The sequence below is a fragment of the Mugil cephalus genome, chromosome 1 (assembly GCF_022458985.1).
Source record: "Mugil cephalus isolate CIBA_MC_2020 chromosome 1, CIBA_Mcephalus_1.1, whole genome shotgun sequence".
Lineage (NCBI taxonomy): Eukaryota > Metazoa > Chordata > Actinopteri > Mugiliformes > Mugilidae > Mugil > Mugil cephalus.
Genome location: NC_061770.1, coordinates 19852481 through 19878278, shown reverse-complemented (window position 1 = coordinate 19878278; position 25798 = coordinate 19852481). Strand labels below are relative to the sequence as shown.

The following is a 25798-nucleotide window of genomic DNA, read 5'->3' as shown; positions in this document are numbered from 1 at the left end:
GTCAGTTTTTTCCAAAGCAAGGAAGTGGCGACACGTTGTCCATGTTTATTCAGTCCGCGCTTCAAAGCCTGCACCGCAAGGCTGTGAAACAGGTTTCAATGCAGAACTGAAAATCTACTCCAGCCATGCAAAACAAGCGCTCACCATCAAAAACTCCAGTGTCAAAAATGAAAGCACCTGCCCGTATCGCAAAGTCCCGACACTATCTCTCAAATGTACATAAGTGGGTTTTAGCTCACCGCACAGAGACTCTTCAGCTACCAAAGCCCTTGTGCTTTGAAGTAGTTTAATGTGAGCATGTAGTGCTGTAGTGTGCTAAAAGCCCCTTTCTCTGGTGGCCTCTTCCACGAGGCTTTGGAGGACCTAATGAGTGAGCCTACTCAATAGCTACAGATGCAGTGGCGGGATTGCTCCGAGTGCAACCCCCCGCCTTTTGTGGATGAGAATGCTTATTGTGTGTTTTTAGCCTGCTCCGAACACATGGCTTAAATTAGCACGATGAGCTCAGTGGTTTAGTGATAAAGAGAGTCCTGGATTGATATTTGGAGAAATATGCTTCTTGTTTCACAGCCTAATAGCTTAGAAAACAATTAAAAAAACAAACAAAAAAAAAACAGCTGGTTAGCTCATCCTCACACAATGACTACAAGACTAATTAACACATCTAGCTAGGCAGATTTAGCATCTCCCAAAAGAGCATTTTAAAGTCTTTATGCAAGGCCATTATATTTTTCCGCTAGACATAGCCTGATATTAATTGTATTAACGTGACAATGGCACAATTAAAATTCTATTTCGGGGGAAAAACGTGAATGCATACCATTTAATGCGTGCCACATCTTTAAGCGTTCCATCTGTGTTAATGTGTGTTGCTGTCTTGGTTATTATAGTGAGTGTACTATTGCGTCGCTTCCTCTTAGCAGCAGCAGCAGGGTTTGGGAACGTTCCAGCCATTGTTTCGTGATTGCTCTTCATGTTCACGTTTGGGCTGCTGCTGCGTATGAGCGGGTTATACACTGCTGGAAGAGCAATGTCTCGTATGTGCTGATGTTTTTATTTTTTCCCCATCTGTGAGAGCATGTCACCAAGGGGATCCCCCTTTATGTCAGCGACTTCCATTCAAGCTCACCGTGGCTGCTGTTGGAGAAGGCGCAAACTACAATTTTCTTTTTATATCTAGCATTCAAGCCTACGTGGGACCATTGTTTCATACTCAAAGGAAAGATTGTTGGTGGATGACCACTTCAAAAGACTGCACGAATACACACATTATTAGCTTGAATATGCTGCGAACGTTTATTCAGTTCACAGGAAAAAGACTAAACTCTAATCTATGTGCTTTTTAAGAGGTGGGGGACAGAAAAGAGTACGTTGCAGCCTGCATGACGCTATTTCATGTAACTTTTGCGGCTATTGGCCAGAAAAATAATGGCTAAAGTTTGGCGCTATCAGCCAACCACTCAGTACATGCATAATTCTCACATACATAATAATACCTTTCGTCCTCTCTGTACAATGTTCTAATCCAGACATTTCAGATTTTATCTCAAGTTGTTGCTGTAGAGGTAGTTTTGTAATTTTTTTTTTTTTTTTTACTAAATCCTGAAAATCTCCACCCTCCATCACTGCACTTGCTAATTATGCTAACAAAACTTGCTAATCTTACGTTATTTCATTCTGTGTCTTGATGATGACCATACTATACTGGACTAAACACAAGAATATAGTAAGAAAAATGGGAAGGAGCACTGCAATTACTAGAAAATGTTCAAAATATATACAGTACAGCGAAATACCCTTAAAGGAGGAGGACACAAGTTCTAGTCCTGTCACATGTTGAGTTTTCAGCCGTTTGGTCAGACACGCAAAAATTGCAAACAGCTCAAAGTAAGGCTGCATGATTAGCTCTTCAGTGCACAAAGGGGTCGCATGTTACAGAAATGCACAGAAATCTTTCATGGCTTCCTGTTGAGAATAAACTACATTTCCCTACTCTCCCTTTTTTCTGTGATGAGAGACTACAGCATTTATATAACCAAGTGAAATATATACAACGTGTTCATAAGCATAAGGCTATAATGAACCACCGGAACCAACCAGCAGAACTATTTAAATCTACTGTCACCTACAGAGCAATAACAGGATGGAGTTCATTGCCTCGCTATATGAATGCATTTATGTATGTTATGTAGGTAAATGAATGGATACTTCATTTACTTGTAGAAATGGATTAATTTGGTGATTCATTGCTGAGTGAATGAATGTTTATGTCATGTTTCTCGTGTGTGGGACCCCCACAGAGACTAGCTTTAGTTGCAAATAAAGCTAATATGGATCCTAATAATAAACATTAAATAATCAGCTACATTTTGATTGGCACTTGGACACATAGTCCTGGCCAACCACAGGCGAGCAGTGTCATGACAGCAAAGTGCCAACAATACGGGGGCCTTGGGCTCTTTCAGGCAAATAAACCTTTTAACTAATTACAATATAGCATAGCATAGCATAGCATAGTAAGCATAATTACAGTATCAAAATCAAACAATTCCCGTTTCCCTTCACACAATTGTTTTTAGGAAAAGTCATTAGTGCATAATAAGAAAAAACAATGTGACAGAATATACATATAACAATGTAAACAACACAAGAGTAATGGGAAATAAAGTCAGTTGAGCAAAAATAATTAAAGAAAGGCAACAAAGTAATAATAAATATAAAAAACTGCTCAAAGGGAAATGTTGGCTCGTTCATTTTCCACCTAACAACTGGGTCTGCATCCCGTGTAATTGTCTTCTCTTCTGAGTACTGACGCGTTTCAATAACGGCATCATTGCCAGCTGTGAGATGCTGCTGTGATGCTGGGATATGAATGTCAAACCCTGTCCATATCCCAGCTTTTGCTACCGGTGTCGATGGAGAAGCTCCTGCCCCGCACAGACTTGGAGAGAAGCTGCACTCGCATGAACTCTGTGATGATTAATTTGCTGGTTGTATAGAAAAGAAACTGTAACAAAAGTATCGACCCGATGCCGATACTAGCCTTGCTATCGATACTATCGATGTTTAGATCGATGTGCCCAGCCCTAGTATTCAAAGCACTTGCATGCATTCCAACAAATGAATACTGTGTTTTAGGAACATTTAGAGGAGTGCTGTTCCACACATCGTAAAATGCTCAATAATTAGAGAAGAGAAATAAGGAAGAGATGACAGTGCCACAGAGAAGCAGAGAAGAACCGTCGAAACTGTTGAAATGAGTGTTTTTATTTAATGACAGCTACAGAGACGGTAAAACAGAGGCAGCATGGCTTCCCCTGGCCTCAGGGAGAAAACACCACCGCTGATCACCCGTGATTGTGAAGAAAGACAAAATCAACCTCAGCCGTCTTGTTTGCTGATTCGCACGGTTTGTGTAGCTATTACTGTGGTACGCTTCTCACATACCGCTCACCGCTTCCCTCCGGTTAAAAAGCAGCCCTCATTATCCCAGCTGCCCCGTATCTATTATGGAACAAATACAACACGGTTTCCAGCCATGATTTCAGCTAAACAACATTTGCCACCTTTCTGTTTCCCACTCGCTCTAACAATCAACCTTCTCCCTCCGGTCTCTCGTTGAAAGAGACTTGTACACGGGTAAACACAAGTCAAGAGTTAGTGCCAACAATACGGGGGTCTTGGAGGATTCCAATAGTATTCAAAGCACTTAGCACTTGCATGCGTTTCAACAAATTAATACCGTGTTTTAGGTGAGGCTTCTATCTGATTTCAGTTTACCTGACAAGGCAGAATCACAAACTTACACTGAGAACCCCCTTAAGAAAAGGATATTCTCCACATTAATGAGAATCCACCCCAGGCCGACAGAGTTATACTCCATATAACTTCCACCCCAAAGAGAAGGGACAGGCTTTTAGTCAGCTCTTAACATAATTATTTTGAGAGAACAAAAGAGACAACGGCTCATTGGAGGGAGCCCATTGTTCACGGTTCGGGATTTTAAATCTGCCACGTGAATAATGAAGTGCGGGCCTCCGAGCAGCACCGCGTTCTCACCTCCTCACTCCCTCGGTACGAACATACAGGACGAGCGGCGATATCTATATATTGCAATGGTGTAATTTAACGGCCCTTTCTGCGCAGTGGGCCGAGCTTCCATTGTATGAAGCTCCTTTTGCTGTCATGGTGATATTCTCACGCATTCACTCCGGTTAATTAATGTTTTTAACAAACCTCCGCAGTGACATTTACGCCCTCAGTAATAGCACAAAGTATTAGCTGGTCATTAAAAACAGATCAGACATTCCCTCAGTGTGTGTGTGCACATGTACAGTATGAGCAGTTAATACAGCAGCACTGACATATATATATCGAGGGTGGAATCACACCTTGACCCCTACACTGTGCTTCATAATATGGTCCTCACTGGATCCAAAAAGAAAATTAGCCACTTTTATTATCAGATGAGCGTAATGGGCGAGAGGCTGAAAGGAGGATTCTGATTGGTACGTTGTCTCTTGACCTAACTGTGGATTGGTGGATAAAGAAGTCACAGCTGAAAACTTAAGGTTAAAAGCTTTTAGTTTAATTTTTCATGCATCTTCAATTCAATTCAAATCACTTTAATTGTCCCCAAAGGGACAATGTGGGTTCAAAACAGACACAATCACAATCAGTCCCAAATAATTTAACTGTAACTTTATTATTGTGTTTGAGTGCTTTGATAAAGAATGCATTTTGTGGATTTAAAAAGATTTTTTATTTTATTTGTTTTTTTAACTGTCGTCACCTATTTTTAATTTTTTTTTTCTTAGTGGTTCTCAAGATTTTTTTTTTTTTTTTTTTTTTTTAATTTGCAACTGAGCTACTGTGACCAAACAATTGCCCTTGTGGATCGATAAAGTCTAAAAACAACTTGAAATTGATAAAATGTATGAACTTGCACAGCTACATCCATGCCTATGAGTCAGCGTGCATTTGAGAGCAGGTCATGTTCCTTCTCTGTGTCCTGCATCCTGGAAAGCAAAGTCTGCATCCTGAGGGGGAGCAGATTATAATAATTATAATTAGATTATATTATAAGAGGCGTTCGCAAAATCTTGTGAGCTTCCAGTAGGTTCCAGTCGTTCCAATGGGCTGCTCGATGATGAGTCTGACTCAGTCTTTTTGAATACCTGTTGTCAGCAGGGGGAGAGTCTGTGTTTTTGTCGTGAATGTGAGAATAAACATCCTGGATGTTGAGTCTTGAATGGTGACCACTAGGGGCCGCTGTGATCCAAACATGTGTTCTCACTTAACCCCCATCCACTTTTAATAGATCAAGGTGCAAACTGAAAACTGCCCTGATTCACTTTAATGACAGAGATGCTGATCACGTTGAGGTAATGCATCTATTTAAGGTTTCCTGGTTTGAAATTTTTTTTGTGTGCAGCTCTGTGATTAAATGCCTCGTGAGGGAGAGGCCTTGTAGTCAAGGACGGAGAGGATTTCTGAGTACAGTGTAGCGTGAAATGACACTAAACACAGCGGGCAGATTGAGCTTTGATGATACATAGCCGTCTACCGCGTCCCTATGAGCTCTAGATTGACTCCCCCAGTCATAATAATTAGCCCAAGCGGAAGCTAATTAAAAACGTCGGCAAGGGCCGACTACACTTTGAAAATTCATTTGCCAAAACTCTGATGACAAAGTCCAAATGTGAGCCGTGTAAACTTACGAACTGATTTTTATTTCCTTGTTGCGCCTCCACTTTGGAGTTCAAAGATTGCCGAGGCCGTATCGGCCCGTTGTCAGTTGTGTGCTTCTTTCGGATGATGGGCATGAAATGCTGCCCTCGGGCTGCGCTGTTACGGTGCCCACGGGCGTCATAACAAAACCTGCAATTTTAAGAGGTTTGAAATTACACTCTGTTACGATTATAGAGCTCACAGGCCAAAGTCTGGTACACAGGGGATGTGTCTGGGAATGAGCTCAGGCCTTAAAGTTGAAGCCGCGCGGGCATCACCACCAAACAAAAGGCAGAGGGGGGGAGATAAAGGAGGAGAGCGGAGGGGAGAAAATGAAAAGATGACAGGCCGAAAAGCGGTGTTCTCCACTTTGTATTCATGGGCACCAGGAAATCTGCATGTAATTCTGCCGCACACTGTCTAAACTGAGGTGGGAGTGGCAACACGGTGTCTGTGAACCGTTTCCAAAGTAAACAGGTATTATCTCAAGTGGCAGAGAGCAAAGGAGGGGATGATGCATTTCTTTCACGCCGCTTCATCACAGCCGCAGCCTCTTGCCTTTTCTTCCAAAGCCGAGGCATGGTAAAATGAAGCAAAAGTAAAGCAAAGCAAAGCTACTCTGCTTCACAACTATTGTTGGTAGCGCTTCAGTAAAAAAGTCCCCCAAGGTGCTTAAGTTCTCCAAACATTTCTCTCGTTCTTCTGGGGGGGAAAAAAATAAATAAATAAATCTTTGGCGGAGCATCTGGTGCGACGTTTGCAATATGCCCGCCACGTGAAAACTGGGGGAAATCAAATAGAGTCGACATCTCACCTGCAATCAATTGGCAGCATACTGCAATTGCTGTAGTTAATGAGGTATTCTCAAGAACATTTGGCCTGTTGTTTTTTTTTTTTTTTATCATCAGAAGCCACTCGTAACCCAAGTATTTCCTACTCCAAAGGGTCCTTTTTTCTTCCCCATATTACAAAACTTTCAACAAAGTATCGTTTAAAACTACAGAAACTTTCAAAGTACGGATCCAAGCAAGTGTAAGAAGGATTTTTAACTAATAATTACTTATGACAGGGGCCAAACTGCCGAACTGAGAGATTAAGTAGGGACCCCCTACCTCTTATATGTACCTGTTCTATATTAAACTTGGCCTAGTATTTATAAATATACATTATTATAAGCTACCCCCTTTCCCTTCACTAAAATATGTTGCATTTATGTTAATATGCATTTAAAGAAACTTAAATTTGTGGGGTAAAATTAAAAAAATATATGAAAAACGTCCAATCAACCAAACATTTTGCGACCCTATTGAGACCTATTACTTTCTTTAAAAATCACATTGTAATTAACTAGTATTTCTGCCGAATGTCTCTCAAATGCTCTCAATTACTAACAGACTGAATAAAGCATTTCATGGCCATTGCCTCACAGTTTTCCTTCTCCTTTGTTTGCCCCTCATACCAGCGACAGCCCATTAACACCGCGTGCCAAAGTCTGCAGCACAGAACATGAATGCATCGAGTGGAAGCAGTTGGAAACGCAACAAAAACAAGAAAAACGAGACGACGCTGGATGACAAATGTGTTTCCACTTTCTGCTCGGAAACAACTGTAAATATCGCCGGGGACGAAGCCAGAATTGACTGGCTGCCACCCACCGCACTAACGCAGCGAACGGTGAGGCTAATACAGCTCCTGCTGGCTTTTCACAGCCGCCTTAAAAGTGGAGTATCTTCGGAGGGAGAGGCAAGCCGCGGCCTGGGTGTAAGAAGATGCAGAGTGACAACTGTGGACTAACAAAGGGGCTGAGACGCAGCTACAGCAGTACGGATCAGGTCAGGCAGAAAATAACAATAAAAAATAAATAATTCAGAAATCTTGCTGCTGTCACGTCTGAATGCAAATACATATTTATTTATTTTTTTCACGGTTCAGTCTGTGACTAGAGGTTCCTCTTGCACATCAGCTTTTCCTCTAATAAATGAAACAAGAACAAGTCACTCACTCGAGTTCGTAGTGGATTTGCCTTTATGAAACTAAAGAACTAAAAGTGAGTATGACAACAGCCAATTTCCTCTTTTCTTCACACAAACCCCATCTTAATTGCAGACCAGATCCAGCCTGTTTAATGTTTCTGGACCTTGTAAGCCAACCAAAGTCCTCTTTTATGAAGCTTTCATTAGCCGCTGATTACTGTCAGTGCCTGCTGGGGCTGGTTGGCCTTGGCCTTCATTAACGGGCCTGAGTCATACAAATGACTGCATGAGCCTGTGTGCAGTCTGCTCAGAGAGCCCAACATCCAGCCTAAGAAGAGATAAGTATTTATTTGATGCGCGCCTCATTCCGCTCTGGCCCGGTCCATTTTGGTTCCGTTCGTTCCTTCCAAGAGGCGTGGGCTGCCAAGTGTCGAGCGAAATGCCACAGCAATAAAATCCGCTGACAGCACGTCATGCTTTTGTCTGATACAAAAATGGTAGTTTTGTGCTCTGCCTCATTCCCCGGGTGATAATTCCTTGAAAAGAATGATTCACGGCAGCGGCGATTACATCTGCGCTCGATGCTCTGCAGTCCACTGTGCATTCCCTGGCGGAACGCGGCCGTTACTTTACTTTGTGCACAGTGTCTGTGAAGGCAACACTTAGGGATATCCCGACTTAGCACGCCCTCAGCCGCAAAACAGAATAATAAATACCGTTGTGGTTGGCTATTAACACAGAAGAAGCTGCTCTATACACGAATCAGCCACAACATTAAAACCACTGACAGGAAAAGTGAATGACATCGACCATCTTGTGACAATACAATGTTCTGCTGGGAAACTTTTGGACCTGACCAGACCAAACCAGACTAAAACTAAGTGAATAAAACTATAAATAAAAAAAATACCTGGTATGTGAGCATGATTCCTGCCTCATCTACACTGGTAGTGAACACATTTCCCATGATCTCATGATACTTTACAACCTCATGAATCTACGTCTTTTGTTGTTGTTGTTTTGGCTGAGAGACCACTAATGTAGCAGCAGGAATGACACACTGCGCATTAATCCATTCTACCGTGTCAAAACATAAAACTTCAGATGGAGCTAATGGTGGCAACATGAATCTTTTTATTTTTTTAAAAGTGCATCCTGTCTCACAGACAGCGTGGAGTGGCTTTTTAGAAAAAAAAAAAAAAAGCGTCAAAGCATCTGTGTCCTCTCACCCTAAGACACCACTCCATCTCCCAGGCACAACATATGCTAATGGGCCATAATGCAGCTAATGGCCTGCATTAACCACACTGTTACAGACACTCGTGTTAACATCACGGCGACGAGATGAAAATGCAGCGGCAAAATGCAGCACGAGTGAAGGTGGCAAACAGAGAATCCAAAGCAGCCGCAGCATGCTTTGAACACAAGCTTCGTTTCTGTCAATTTACTCAGTGTTGGCACACTCCCGCTTTTCATATTTTCACCCACATGCGGCTACTTTTGTTCCGTTCAGCGATATTTTTCAGCAAATACTTGATACTGAGAACCTCTATGTTTGTGAGCATCTGAGCAGATATGAAAATGAACAACCCAGATTTTCCTGAGGAGATAATTGGTCATTGGCTTTGTAAAAGATTGCTTTTGTGTCTTTATTCGACAATTGACCAGAATCAAACCAGGGAGATTATAGTCACATAGTGTCTCTCTGTCTTGAGGCTATTAGGACGCTACATTATTCCAGTTGATTCTGTTTGTTTTCAACAGTCAGAAATAGAGATGGGTACTGGTTCTATGTATCATAATGGCACCAGTGCTGATGCAAACGGTAGTAACCACATCTAAAAGCGACGCAGATTTCGGTGCCACTGAATGTTTAATTGCCGCCCCCTTAATTCTACAGCTGTGCAGACGCTACACGAGACGTCACGTCAGTTTTTCACATGCATGGATGGAAGTGGAACTTCAAAGTGCAAAACGGTCCAAAGTTTGGGTGTACTTCACCTCAAAAGATGCAGAGCAACAAGCAGCATCAACAAGCAACAACCTGGAATCTGATTAGGGCACCATTTTTATTATGACAGTTAGAGTTTCTTGTGAATTTTATTTTACATTGGTTCATTTATTTCTTATATTCTTAGTTGTATTCATATTATTTAAATTAATATTCTGTTCAACTTGCACGTAACAAAATGCCTTAAAAATAAAAAGGCACTGCTTTCGGACAAAGTTTGTATGTTTTCCATTCTTTAAGCACCGGCACCGTTTCAAACATGCCTGATATCAGGCCTTAATAATACCCATCTCTAGCCAGGAACAATTGAGAAGATGACTGCATCACAGTTCCATGAACCACGGACAGGTCCGTTCCATGGAAATGAGAACTCAAGCACTGAGAGTAAACCAAAAACGCTGAGAGGCAACGTCATCCTTGTTCCTGTTTTTTCTTTTTTAATAATGACCCAAGTATCACAGATCGTTTGTTGTTCTCTGATGAAGCCCTCACCTTGCAGGGCCTCCTTGGCCCGGTCCAGTTCCTGCTCCTTCTGGGCCAGCTGCACGCGGAGCTCGGTGGCGGAGAGCACGTCGGCCGAGCAGCCTCCCTGGGTCTCCTCCAGGTCCTTGCTCAACATGTCCTTCATCTGCCGCAGCAGGTGCACCTCCTCCTGGAGCTGGGCCACCTCTTCACGCAGCAGGACTAAAAAAGACAAAGAGAAAAAGCAGAGCTTTAGCAGCTATTTTTTTTTTTTTTTTTTTTTTTTTTAGCAGACATCCAAAAATGTAACTCCATCAGCAAGAAAAGGGTCATATGCATACTGGATTTCTCTCATACGGGCACATTAGCTTTCAATGGCTACGCAAACGCAGAAATTGTTATCTCTGAATTGCAAAAATCGATTTAAATCCACCGCAGGAGGTCATGGTTTCATTTGTGATTGAGATAACTGCAGCGCCAAATTACTGTCAGTAATAAGCATCACAGAGATCGGTGGGGCCCAGCAGATGTGCGGGGACAAGACATTGATGCTGTAATGAAATTTGCTTTTGAAGCTGCCTGTTGAACGTAGTCCGTGCTGGCAGGAATTATGAGAAAAGACGAGAGGTTTACCCATTTAATATTCATTGGATGCCACTTTAAAGGGCTCCTCTTCGACGTTGTCACAAAGGCACAAACAATAAAATGAAAACTGCAGCACAGAGAAATTGATTTTTTTTTCTCCCTCACAATGTGACTCGCTGAAAAACTTTGCTTTCAAAGGATCAGCAGCAGGGAGAGGACTTCACTCACTTTTGAAAAAAGCCACAACTGACAATTGTCACACATCAAACCTCAAAAAGATAAAGAAAAAGGAATATTTAATCTAAAATGTGTCTTTTGCGCACCGAATGTGCTCGTCTAGGTGGGGCATATGGAGGGTAATTTATAGAGGGATGAGCAGAGTCATTCTGCTCAATTTCATGCATCCTCGGGGCAATGGGGAGGGCGGGGGCAGAGGAAAGCTGCTCAGCCCTATCCCACATGCCTCCATTATTCAAGCGCCTTGCATAAATGACATTTCACACTTTCATATCCCACCTCCGATATTACTGTCTGAAAAAACATAAAGATCGGAGATGAATGACAGAATGAAACAAGACACGGAAAGACAGGCAGATCAATTAAAGACAGAACCCAGATTGCACTTTGGATTTTTAATACAAGCTTGTGCGGTTATTGTCAAGTGTGAAAATGTATCGTGAATCACAACAAACAGGGACGGATGTAACTCTCCAGCAGTGCAAACCATGACTGATAAAGATGATGAGTGTAGGTTCCCAAAACCACAGATGTATCTTTTTCATGGCATTTGACTGCCATCTATGGGAGGCGCTTGTCTATTTGAGTACAGGCTAAATACATATATTACGACCAGCCACAACATTAAAACCACCGACCGGAGAAGCGAATAACATTGACCATCTTGTGTCAATACAGTGTTCCGCTGGGGAAACCTCTGGACCAGGCATTCATGTGGATGTTACTGAGAAATGTAGCACCCACCTAGACCAGACCAGGCACCCCCACCTCATAGCAAGGACACTCCTTCAGGATGCAGCAGGATGCAGCACATACACAAACATGGTTGAGGAAAAATTAAAAAAAACCAAAAAAAACACGAAGAACAGCACAAGGTGTTAACCTGGCCTCCAAATTCACTAAATCCCAAACAGATCAAGTATCTGTGGGATGATCCACAGAGGCCCTTCCCCTCCACCCACACTGTAGGACCCAAAGGCCCCCACTGACAACATCCTGTTGCCAGACGTCACAGGACGCCCTCAGAGGACCCATATCCAGTCTCTGGTGAGTCACAACTGTTTTTGAATACACAAGAAGTGTGACCTGAACAGTATTAGGAAGGTGGTTATACTATTATGCTTGATCAGTGCGTAATATAATACAGCCATTGGCATCTGAGACAGGTTGAATGTAAAGAACAGTTGTACTCCATTTAGTTTGAGGTGATTAATAAAACCTATTTGTAATTTTTTTTAAATGATCCTCACCCTTACTTTTAGTGACTGTAACATGTGTGAATGACACCTTACCCAGTTGAGCCGTGACACTAACTTCACTCCTCATGTAACAGGCCTGGTGTTATACTGCGTCATCCCTTTCTGCACCCGCAGCTAAGATGGATATCTTCGATAAAGACACTATAACACCGCAACAAACCATGACAACAAAATACAACGATATTCTTATCTCCCCTGACATTTTTTTAAGAGCACATGTATCACTTTAGTCCTCATCTTTCCTCCCCTGAAACTGAAACGAACCTGTGCGACCAGTTCACCCGCTTGCGTGACACGTACCCGCTTCCCGGGGCCTCGGAGTCACTTAATTGCGCCGTGCTGACAAAACGTAAGTGGTCGAAGATAAGGGCCGCCCGCTAAATGACCAAAATGAAATGTAAAATGGGTTATTAGGAGACGGGTTGAGAGAAAAACGCCGGCGAGTCGAGTGTCATTACACAGAGGTACACTTAATGGACTCGATAATAGAAGCGCATTTTACGGGGCAACTCAAGCAGCAACGTCGTCACTCGGCAGCCCAAAGAGCGGCCCTGTCCTGGAAACAGCCGGCCACAGGACACAGCTCATTGGTTTTCAAAAATCCTCTAATAGTCACAAACTCAATCCCTTGTTCATTAAGTTTGCATGTATCAATTGTCTAAATTCAGCTACATATGCGATAAGGACACTGAAAATAATCAAGTTGTAGAACACCAAGTGCTGCAACTAATACGCCGATAATGTGATTGCACAAATGGGATTTTAAAACTTCTTGCTGAACGTCTTGTCATTTATCACTCAGCGGTACAGCAGAACAATGTAAATTGACATAATTTCATCAACAGACACAGGAAATTGCAGAAAAGTAGTTGCGTTTAAACATTAAAGATACGACACAGAGCCTAGGCTAATATCACTGATCAATATCCAGCATTCATTTACAAAATAAATGTGTGTTTTCACACCTTCCATATGTATCATATGTTATTTAATAGAGCTAAAGTGTAGATGACGCTGAAGCTGTTTCCTCGATGTGTATAACTGGAGTCCTTGAGGACCTGGGACTTTCTGAGACATCAGTTCAAACATAATCTCTGATTTTTTTTTTGTAGATAACATTAAATGGCATTCGCAAATGTTTTCATATAATGAATTGTTTGTTAATTAAACCGTCTCTGGCTGTAATGAGTGAGCACAATGGTGACCGAGCCTGTGGTCCACTGATGAAAGGCAGCATTGCTGAGTTTATCCATTATGTGCATGTCAAGTTCCTTCTAATTCAACCTCCACGAACAGATTCCAGGATATGAATGCACACTGTCAGACTAACACAAATTGAGCATTTCCTACGACTGCAGTTCCAAGTTAAAAGAGTTTAACTCCTAAAACACAAGTTGTTTGTGAAGCACTCTTCCAGGTCATGCTTTGAAAAACACAAAAAACAAAACCCACAGCCCCTTACGTGGCACAGAGTATCACAGAAGCCCAGGAGGTTTTCCAATGAACAAAGCACCCTTGTGCTCTTTAAAGTAAGTAACACACTGAGGCACTTCTTTGCCCAAAAGACTCAGACAAAAGCTGCATCAAAAACCGATTCAGGCGAGTAAATTAATATTCTGATAACAGATAACAGATGGACACCAACCACAGATGATCCCAGAACTAAACTCCCTATGAGATGTTTAGAAGCTGAAGAAGCTATTTGGATGGAACTTAGACGAAACAATTCAGCTGCCTTGTTTTTTTTTTGTTTGGTTGGTTGTTCATTTACACTTTTTGAAGAATGAAATGTATGTGAAATATACTCAGGAATATCAATAATCAATAATCATCGATTACTTATATATATATATATTTACTATATATATATATATATATATAAAAACCTTTTCAAGACGAGACAATGATATTTTTTGCGACTTGCTGTCAGCGGAGCATTTTGAAATATTACAGGGATTAATGCAACAGGAAGCAGCAGCCACAGTGAGCTGTTAGATGAGGAGCATCGTGTGGCGGGCCGCTCACCACCATCTTCTCAGGCCGCTGTTTGCAGACTCACGCCAAAAGCAGCAGAAAAATCCGATCACTGTTGCTCACACAGAAATGAAAGAAAAAAACTTTAAAAATTATTGTTTCGTTAGCCTAATAACAACATTTCCCAAATAATTTTTTGAGTTGTTACGATATCAATAAAAATACCAATGGGCTTGATAAAAATTTAATTTCTTCTGGTTTCCAAAAACATTCAAATAAGACATAGGCAACTGTGACTGTTGTGCCACTTTTCATACTTTTGCTGTGTTACAATGTAACTCCTGGTGAGTCAGTGATGCATCACAGCACTGAATAATACAACCTTGCAGCCGTCATTAAAGACTGGTCAAATGCCTACACTCTAAAACCTGAGAGGGCAGCTCACAATGCGCATGGCAAAAAAAAAAACTGAAAATTCAAGATTAAGAGTCTAAATGTGCCACAGTAATTATAAGCAGAGTGTGTGAGGTGGAAACAGATATGTTACTGTCTTCTCCAGGCGAGCGAGAACTCTAGATAAGACCATCAGAGTTTTTTTTTTATTTGTTTTTTTTTTTGGAGGGGGGTAAAAGAGCTAAAAAAAAAATAAATAAATAAAAAAAAAAGCCACCACCAATTTCTCAATGTCCTCACAGCCTCTGGGTTTTGTAAGCAGCATGCACCACAGCTCTGCATTACAATGACAGAGTGGGAGCGTCCTGATAAGTGCTATCTCCTCCGCTTTCTCCTTCCAAGACTCCATGCGACTCACTCCCGTGGAGGGTTCTCTCTGCAAAGAAAGCCCGCTTTTGTCTGAAGGAAAGGGTGATAATTTAGTATTTATGCAAATTAGCATTATTATTTTGTCACTTGTTTAAGAAAGCTTTGTGGGGGGTTTGTTTTATTTGTACTCTTTATACGACGGCAACATCAAGTTCACTCAGGAGGACATCAATGGGGTTTGGACTGCCTGGCGCACGTATATAGGAGTATGTAGGAAACCCACTCACACTGATCAGCATTTATTATTCGTCTCCCACCACTTCCTGGGAGACAAGCTAGGGGTCATCATAACCCTTCAGCGCTAAGCACAGACTGGACCCACAAGACTGGATGGAAAGGAAAAGGAGGGAAAAACACATCAAACAAGCCCTCAAGACGTGGATATCCCAACCGGGATATTGTCAAAGGCTCAAAAAGATGTGGAGAATTTTCAGAAAATGCTGCGTTAATGTTTACTTCAAACCCTGTAATACACTTAGGCAAAAACTGGTCCACCCCCAACGATAAAACACCCAGGCAGAAACTGAGTGATGCAGTTCATGCTGTTTAGCGCAGTGAGAAATGTACAGACTTGTACAGTGTGGAACCCAGACAACCCATCCATAAACGCATGTACCAACACAGTACAGCCAGCTCACCAGGAAATGATTCAACGGTCCACGTAGACCTGACGGACAAAAGACACTCCTTAAGATAACAAATCTCCATATCTTAGCCAGGAAAAAGGGATGGGTTGAAAGAGGATTAAAGGAAGCCATCTGTGTCAGATTGGGAAAAAAACTTTCTCTAAACAGAGGAGGTGGACTGAGATAATCTACCATAAATTTACATACAATGTTAACTTTTGTCCCTGAGAAGCTCAAGTCCAGTTGCCTTTTTAAACGCCTTTTTGGATTGAAATATCGCGCTGGTATTGTGTTTGATAAGTGCCATTATGTCACATCCTGTTTATATCGCGTCAAATAACTAAACTACATTATATTAACTACTCAAAAGGACAGAAACAATCCTTCAAAAATTATTATCTGACGTGTATTTTAGCGTTTTAGTTTGGTGCCAATCCACTAACATAGAGGAGGTGGAGCTTATGACCTACACTGCAGCCAGACACTAGGGGGAGCTCTACTTGCTTTGGCTTCACTTTTGAGGAGCTGTTCCTCCTCCATCTTTATACAGTCTATGGTCTGGATGAATGAGTCGCCATGACAACTAAAAGAAATATCCATACCAAACATGAATATTTGGTCCTTCTTTTTTGACACATACTGTCGAGTGACATAAAAAAAGAATAAGAAAAAAGAAAAAGAACGTAAACCTGTGATGAAAAGAAAAAAATAGTATCAATCTTAAAATTTCCCAATTACGCTAACAAAGTGTCTCCATTCAAAGCGCTTACAATCAAACGCCACGAGCCTCCAATGAGGCTGCTGTTTTTATATCCACTCCCGCTCCACTGTCAACATAAAAGCTTCTGGCCTTAATTACTTCTCTCCTCGAACAGAAGAAAGGAGATGACAAACAGAGGGAGAGAGAGACGTTTCTGACAGTGTGTAGGACTGCGAGCACAAAGAAAGTTTGACACAAGGGAGGCTTTTTAGTTTTGAAGTGGTGTGACTGCGTTGCCATCACAACCTCCGAGCTAGCAGGGATGAGAGGAGGCTTCAGGGTCGGGTGTGTGTTGCCTCTGTTAGCTCAGCCTTCATCGCCATCTGTTGCCTGCTGGCTAAGAGACGCATTTGCTCTTAAATAACACTTAAGACAATTAAGACAACATATTTAACATTTGAAGCCAAAAAGATGTACATAATTTCTTGCTTTGTTTTGTTATCCATTTTTCTCTGTTCATTTCTCCATGCTCTCAGAGCACCACTGGAATAAAATCATAAAAGAAGACAACAAAAAAACACAGCGAACAGAAGCTAAGAGATTTATCTGAACATGGTTTAGATAGCATAAACAGTGACCACACACAATATGTGTGGGATAACCCCAAACTGCAGAGGTGACCACGAACCACAACGTGGATCAAACCTGAATGAAAAAGTTGGCCTGCGGCTTGTGAATAACATTTAAACCAGATTATTTCAGAACGGTGGAAACTAGTTGTAAACATATCTCAACATCTGGTGGATTCGGCAAACTTGTTGAAAGAAGTTCTTATTCATACAGCAAAAACGCCTGGCAGCCACAACATTAAAACCACTGACACCGACCTAACATTGACCTTGTTGGTCATCCTGACACAGCGAATACACATAGGCACAGACACACACACACAGACAGTAGGAACAACCCAGAAAAACATGAAAAACCGCACAAGGTGTTGACCTGGCCTCCAAATTCACTAGATCCCCCAAAAGTATCTACCGGATGATCAGAGAGCACCTCCCCTCAACCCACAGGACCTAACCCTTTCTCACCCTCTCTTCTATATACCCTTCTAAAACACCAAAGTAGATGCGTAACTTGCAGAAGAAAAAGTGCTGCAGTCAAAGTGCATCAGGCCGACTTCTTCTGTGGTCTCTGACCAGAACTGAGTCAATAACAGATTCTATGTGAGTTTTAGGTGGACACCACAAACAGATGTTCCTAATAAAAACCTAAACTCCCCAGAACTGAAGAAGCTTTTTGGATGAAACCTCAAAAATGCGAGTGAAGGAACACCAGGTGTTGGACTCCATTGGTCAGGAAAAAAAAAATGATGAGAAAATGCCAAAAAGAACTTCCTTGTTTGGCATGGCTTCTTAACCAGGACATGAACTCTGCTTTCAAGGTCCTTGGCTGCAGAGAACAGCAATTTGGAACATCCAGTTTTTGCACCATGAGTTGTTTTTTTAAGCACAACTTGAATAAACACAGAAACATAACCTCACCATTCAGGACTTAAGCAACGGACCAACACACTGGACTACAGGCTTGTGAGACAGAACAGAAGACCTCTGCAAAGCCTCACATACACACATTTAATACTGTATGCTAGCTTGTGGCATTATGCAACAAGTTTACTAAGAATAGACAAAGAGGCGGTGCAAATAGTGGCGGGGACAGTGGGAAGAAAGATCACCGCCACATCCTCTCATCCAGGACACCGCAAAAAACAAAATACAAACACTAAACAGGTTCTGTAACAGCTGCGTCCCTTAAGCCGTCCGACTCCTGGTGGAACACAATAATGAATGAGAGTACATTTACATATGTTAATAGGTCACAGTGAGCCTCTGCACCTGAAAACAAGAGTTACCTCTCTAAAGTGAATAAGGCCATGCACTAGCCAAAATCATTTCAACTGCAATCACAACACATACAGAGGACCAAGTCCATGTACTGTATTCAAAAGCCGGTATGAGGCCTTTTCTTTTTTTTTTTTTTTTTGCGGAGGGTGGGGGTGTATGGAGGTTTACAAAATGTTAAAAGTTAATAAGTGGCCATGTTATCTTTGATTTTTGAACTCTGGTACTGGATCTATTGATCACAGAAACTTCAGTGGGTGGAACAGATTGAACTGTGAAATGTGTGTTTAAAAAGCTGGTGCCACTGGGCTTTTATAGCTGAGAGACTGCCTAATAATTTCATACCAGTGGCTCTTTTTCTTTTTTTCCTTGTGCAAATAATTTGTTCCCCGTTGGTTTACTTAAAACTTGTCTGACTGTCTCATTGCTTGTGATTCTTGCCCCATCGGACGTGTTGCTTTTGTATAATTAGCCTAATCTACAAAAACATCGCTCACATAGTGGTTAACCACAATTATACTGAACAAACTGAGCACACCAGAGACTTGTTTTGGCGGCAAATCATTAATTCTGCAGACAAAAGAAACATTTAAAAAATATATAATAATAAACACGGGTACAATCAATTTAAGCCTAACTATTGTCATTAAAACAAAGTCAAAATGCAGAGAGACTATTGGAAAATACAGAGATGAGCTACAGCATTAACACTACAGACATCGACCATCTTGTCACAATTCAATGTTCTGCTGGGAAACTTGTAGCATTCATGTGGATGTTACTTAGACATACACCACCCACCTAGACCGGACCAGATCACAAGCAGGATGCAGCCAGACACAAACACACACACACAAATAAGAAGAACAGCACACGGATCCTAGATCCTCACTAGATCCTAAACTGATCAAGTATCTGTGGAATGATCCACAGAGGCCCCTCCCCTCAAACCATAGGACCCAAAGACCCCCCACTAACACCCTTCTGTAGCCATACACCACAGGACACCGTCAGAAGGCCTGTGTCCATTCTCTGATGAGTCACAACAAGGAAGGAAGACCTCGGGAATATTAGCAAGGTGGTCATAATGTTATGCCGGATGGGTGTAAATACGCCAACAGCTGCCTCGTATTTCAGCAATCTCCAAAACAAAACAAAAAAAACACACTAAAATCCTTCTAACTGAAGCGTTTTCAGTTATTCTAGCAGAAGGATTAACATGGTTTTTGCAACACACAAAATTGTGAACAGGGAAAATCTTTGGATTGCACAGGCTTAATGTGCATCCGACTCAAGTGTTACGCAACTGCTAAGTGCCACAGGGATTTTACTGAGGCTAATGACGACTGATCTTTGTCAGCGACTCGACTGGCGAAGAAATATGAGCATTGACCCCCCCTCCTCTCCCGCCAATTCTGCCTCCATTCCGTTCTAAATCCCTAAACGAACCCGCCTCCAGTTATTGTGATTCACTGAGACAGTAAATAAAATCTCCATCCTCGGCCGCTGATGTAAACGACTGCTTAAATGTGCGCATTTGCATAATAGCGGCCGCGCATCGGCCGACGTGAATCATGAATCTGATCACTGTCATTTCCTATTTGTATGATTTAAGCAAAATGGCCGAAGCTGTCTTCCTAAATAATCCCGCCAGCCTCTGTGTGACGGCTTTTGTGTGGCTGAAACCAGTCATGAAATTATTGTAGAATATCAGCACTTCTCCCGGGACACAAAATCCATCATCCTTTCTTCATGATGGGCTTAATGGTGCAAAAATGAGATTAAACGAGCAGGGAAGAAAAAAAAAAAAAAGGAAAAAAAAATATTTTTTTCTCCCCACAAAATTAAAGCTGCTTGAAATGTATTTTTTCTTTAAATCCGCTGCGCACACACGATTCACAAACGATTCAACAGCTGTAATCTACTCTTGTTCTACATCGGGTTTCTGTGGGGATTTTTTGACGTTGTTATGTGTCAACATGAGGAACTCCGTCTATATCCTCCTATCGCACAAAAGCAACAGGACTCAGAAATCCGAGTTGCAGAAGGTCCAATGATCTGTCAGAGAGTCCAGTGGCCACGAGGCAGCTGAAATTGGCCTTGGCTAGCTAATAGCAGCAGAGGTCAAAAACTGATAGTGAACGACAGCTAGTGTATAGAGGGGGGTAATTTTTCAGATTGGTTTTCCTTCTTTAAAGTCAGTGGGAGGGGAGGACGGGGTGGGGTCCAATCTTTGCCCGGTACAAAAAGAATCAACGGCCTTTTGTTCCCACAGTCGTCACCTTCAACTCGTAGAATAAGGAGGACGCAGGAGCCCACATCACGAGAGCGGATGACGGCAATATAAATGCTGCCACTGTGACAGGCAGATCCCATTCCACCGCACACACTTCATAATGGCCGCACGTATTGCGCGCTCATGCGCTGCCTAACAATGTAGAAATAATGGAGCTCGCACACGGACGTTGAAATTACCACAGCAGGACGTTTCTGTGACATAATAACTATGCAATCTCAACACATTATTTGTGCTGCTTCGATTACCGCGCATAACATCCCATCTGATGGAATCAACACGCCATTAGAAAGCAGATCGAACCCACTTATAGTGCTGCATAACCAGTTTCTTTCCAAACATACATAAATAATGTCAGATTTGCAGTAATATGTAAAGGAAGTGCTGTAGAGAAGCGCAGGACCACACTTCCACAAAGTATTAATGCTGCGCTCTGATCTATCTGCACCAGTTACAAGGAAATGTTGGATTATACATTGTATTTTATTTAATTATTTTTTCTCACGGGTCCTCACGGTCCCCCAAGAACTGCTTTATGGAGGAGTTAGCATAGCAACTGGTAGTCGTCATTATGCCACACTCTTTCTACAGAATCAAATAACTAGACAAAACAAAACGTATATACATAAAAAAAACAATGACACTGCATCAACTTTATATTAACTACCTAAAATGAAAAAAATATTACTTGAAGCGTCTTTTAGTGTGTTAGCTCGGCCCAGTCCCATCCACCAAGATGGCAGAGGTGGAGCATGTGACCTATACTGCGGTCAGTCACCAGGGGGAGCTCTACTTCCTTTTGGCTTCACTTTTGAGGAGCTGCTCACTCAATCTACAGTCTATGTGCAGGACTAACTGGACTCTAACACCGCCGTGTGTGCTCTGGGCACAGAGGATATTGTGCCACTCTCGTGTAGGGACAAAGGAACAACCCAAATCAGGAATGTGTTGAATAAGAAAGGGAATGAAAGAGCAGTCGGGGTCAAGAATGTGAGCAGCAAGTGCTTTCATGAAAGGAGGCAACAGCCCACATCCTCCTATTTGTTTTGGCCTTGGCAGCTCAGTCGGGGCCCTGCTTAAATAATTACGCTCAAACAGATTCTCTCTGAAATTCGTTCAGATGCCACGCTGGGTTAAAAGCTTAACCCTTCACAGCACTCCTTTCAATAGGCTTTAAATACATGCATTATTGATTTTATGCTAATGTGACAAGGGTTTTTAGTAAATTATTTTAATCATTCTTCTGAAGGAAAAAACTTGGGACGACAATAAATGTCCTGAGAAGCTCCTGTAATGAGACAGAGTGCATGCTCAGAGAACAAAAACTTTTTAAAAGTAGAAGAAGAAGAATTTTTAAAAGACGAGTAAAACCACTGAGAGCTTTAATAAGTGAATAATAAGTGCAACTTGTTAATTCAGATTATACTTAAGCAAATATTCCCTGCAATTTCTGCATGTAGATGCAAAAGTTCAGTTCCTGGGGTTCAGCTGGTATTTTGACTCCGCACACATACTGTACGTCTTTTGACTCTGCAGCATTCGTGACAGAGCAAAGAGCAATTGAGGCAGCACTTTACCGGCATAGGAAATGAAATGCAAGCGAGCCTTCGGTGGCTAATGCACCCGCTCCAACACGGTTCTGATTCCCTGCAATGATCATTTCCTAGGAAACACGCGGATCTTGTAGATTTAGCTACATTATGCAGTGTTATAAAATCATGTAGAGATGTTTGATCTTTACATGCATGTACATGTAACATAAAACCTTCCATTTCTAAGGTAGATTCTAAAGACTAATAGGAAAGATTAACTGAAGCATCTGTGTGCGTTTTTTAATTTTTATCTGAGTTATGCAATCCATCACGGTAAAAAGTTGAGTCTGCTTTGATTTTTGTCAAAGTTAAAAGAGGTTTCGTACAGTGCTGGCTTTTTCAAATTAGTCTGCACACAGCTGTAACACCGGCAAAGGTCAGCGCAGACTTGTGCAATGAAGTGGTTCACTGTGACAAATTACACAACTCAGGTTTCAAGGGCCGCCTGATCGATTTTCATGTTGTTAAAAAAGGAATGGAAAAACCTGTAAAAGAAAATACATATACATAAGTATATTTGAAAAGACTCAGTATACAAGCACATCGATCAACCACAACCTTAAAACCACCGCGGAGAACTGAATAACATCGACCATCTTGTGACAATTCAGTGTTCTGCTGGGAAACTTTTGAACCTTGTGTTTGTGTGGATGTTACTAGACATGTACCACCCACCTAGACCAGACCAGGTACCCCCACCCCATAGCAATGACACTCCTTGATGGAAGCAGCCAGCAGGAAACACAGACACGGAAACACACACAAAAACGAAATGGATGGGGTGATCCACCGAGGCCCCTCCCCTCAACCCATGGGACCCAAAGACCCCCCACTAACAACATCCTGTTGCCAGACACCACAGGACAGCCTCAGAAGGTCCATGTTCATTCTCTGATGAGTCACAACTATTTTGGAGGCAACAAGGGCGACCCACACAATATTAGGAAGGTGGTCGTAATGTTATGCCCAATCGGTGTGTGTGCATTAAATCTAGACGACTAGATCAATCTTGCAAACTCACTCATTCGTTTTAATTAGGTTGCAACCGGTTGTCTGTGATGTTTTATTTTTATTCTCTATATTATTATTCTATAAGTCGATAAAATCAGCCAGAAGGGCGACTAAGGTGACAAGTGTCACTTTCACACACAGGGCAGGTATATTTCAAACGACCAAATATATTTCATAAAGACATTCATCTGAGATGAAATGCTGGAGTCATTAATAAAACTCAGTCAGAGTGTCTGTCTGTCTCTCCCACACACACACACACACACACACACACACACACACACACACACACACACACACACACACACACACACACACACACTCAAACACACACTCATTTTTATGGACCAGTGATAGCAGATTCATCAGTGGCTCATGACGGTTGTAACGTCTAAGCTCTGACTGATGAAGGCAGCCTGCAGTGTCTGCTCTGTCTGGGAGTGCTTTGCTCTGGATTAGCTAGTCAATTCTCATGAGCAGAACAATCTCCCCACGTCGCCTCAGGAGACGACAGGGTCACGGCTGATGAAAACGGGGGGGAAAAAAATGAAAAAACACACCTTTCCTTGGGGCACTCCATCACAGAAATCAGACTGTAATATTCTGTAATAGACTGAATATTCTGAGAAGATGATGAAGAAAGATTGCTATTAAGGGTAAGGGGATGGATTTATTGACCAGTGAGGAAGGTAAGACTCAAGTCTCCACGGTCCTTAGTCTCATATATATATATACTAATGATCTGAAGACCAAATATTACCAAGAGAAAAGCATAAAGATGTCACTGAGGCTTATGACACAGCAGTGAAAGTATGGGATCATTCACCATAGGGCCCTGGGCTCCAAGTCAGCTGGATTGGTGGGTCAAAAAATCTTCTGAATTTCTTATTTTAATAAGGAGAAATTAAATTGAAGAAATTATTAACCTATCCCTTATCCCTTTACTAAAATATGTTGGATTCAAGTTAATGTGTATTTAAAGAGATTTTAAATTTGTGGGGGAAAATTAAAGAAAAAAAAAACATATAAAAATATATATATGTGTATAAAAAATGTCTAATCAACCAAAGATTTTGGGACCCCTCTGCAGTGCCTCTGCGGACCCCCTAGTGGTTGCGGACCCCCTGTTGAAGACCTATGCACTAGGCTAATAAGGCTACCTGGTATTCCTCTCACTGATAACTAACTGCCAATTAATTATTATTATTATTTTTTTTTGATTAGCTAAAGAGTGATCATGATTTGATCAAGGTTTCTTGGATTGTATTATATGGTCCAAATGCACCAAACATTAATGTAAAATAAGTAATTAAGTAATTATGCCTTATTAATGAATAAGTATCACTTAATCAGGGCTTCAACTGCGACGACGCTTCAACGTGTGCGATTTCATGTATCCGAGAAGCAAACCTGAACCCGAGTTCTACACAGCCCAGATTCTGTCACTGTTAATTCCCATCAAAAGATATTTAAACGACGGCTCCTATCACTGCACGGCTCCCTCCCTTCTAGTCAGTCAGCGTCGATCAAGTAGTCTCCGCTTTACCGTCACAGAATCTGACATCCACATGCTGGCAAGCCTATTTCATGCTTCAGGTCTTTGGAGCAATGGGGGCGGAATTTGTGCGAGAGTGAGGGTTACAACGAAGAGCAAGAGTGAGCGAAAGGAAAAAAAAATGATTGGAGAGGAAGATAGGGAGCAATCCCAGCCATATTCCTCCATGATCTATCTGATTTATCTAAAATGGTATCTTAAAATCGCCTCTGAGGATAGTGTCAGACACTCCAGTCCGAACTTACACTGCTGCTCTAAGAACGACACAAAAAAAAGCTTATAGTCATTTAATCATAGCTACTTCGCTGTAATTGTCTCTAAATAAAAGAATACAGCTTTGCACTTATTACTTGAGAAAAAAAAAGTCCATTTTCTTTGATGGACTGAGCAGCAGAGATGTAAAACCATCTTCATTTTGGGGCCCTTTCACTGAGTTACATAAGCAGCCCTCTTACTTTCAGAATAATGCACTAGCACCCAATTGACATTAATCCATCAGAACATTTTAAAAGCTGTCTGAAATCTCTGCAGCGAAAAACAACAAACAGTGAGATCACCGTCTGTCTGAGGTTGCAGATGAACAAGATACACAGGATGGCATTTTTGAACGCCTTCTTCATGGCGATTAACGGTTTCCAGGAAACTGGAAGAGGTGCGACTGAGGTCATGAGGGTTGGATGGAAGATTAGCTGGAAGATAGACAGAAAGATGGATAGATGGATGGATGGAGCCATTAACATACACCTGGAGGAGTCCGAGACTGCAAATGAGTAAAAATTACAATCTCTTCACAGATGCAAGCGCAGGCTGGCAACTATCCTCCACCATGATCTCCTTATTAGTTCCATGCCATTTATCATCCTCCACTATTCTGTGTTAGTCGGCATTCAGGTGGGAAATAAATGCAGTGAGAGTAAACACCGAGCCAGTTCTGGGATAATTCTGAGGATTGCATAAATGTGCACTATTTGCTTAGTTTTGGGAGTGGAACAAATAATTAATTGCTGTCGGAGGCGGTGCATTAATGAACTGGTGCATTGCGAAGGTGGTTTTGGCCAGAT

General features: G+C 41.8%; 1 protein-coding gene across 7 annotated transcripts in view; it reads right to left on the bottom strand.

Moving 5' to 3' along the window:
- kazna (kazrin, periplakin interacting protein a) overlaps positions 1-25798 on the bottom strand; it is a 194660-nt gene that overhangs the window by 19230 nt on the left and 149632 nt on the right. For all 7 annotated transcript variants that reach the window (XM_047589698.1, XM_047589691.1, XM_047589707.1 and 4 more), the window contains one exon: positions 10207-10398. In XM_047589698.1, coding sequence (XP_047445654.1) covers positions 10207-10398 — 192 coding nt within the window. The remainder of the gene's footprint in view (positions 1-10206; positions 10399-25798) is intronic.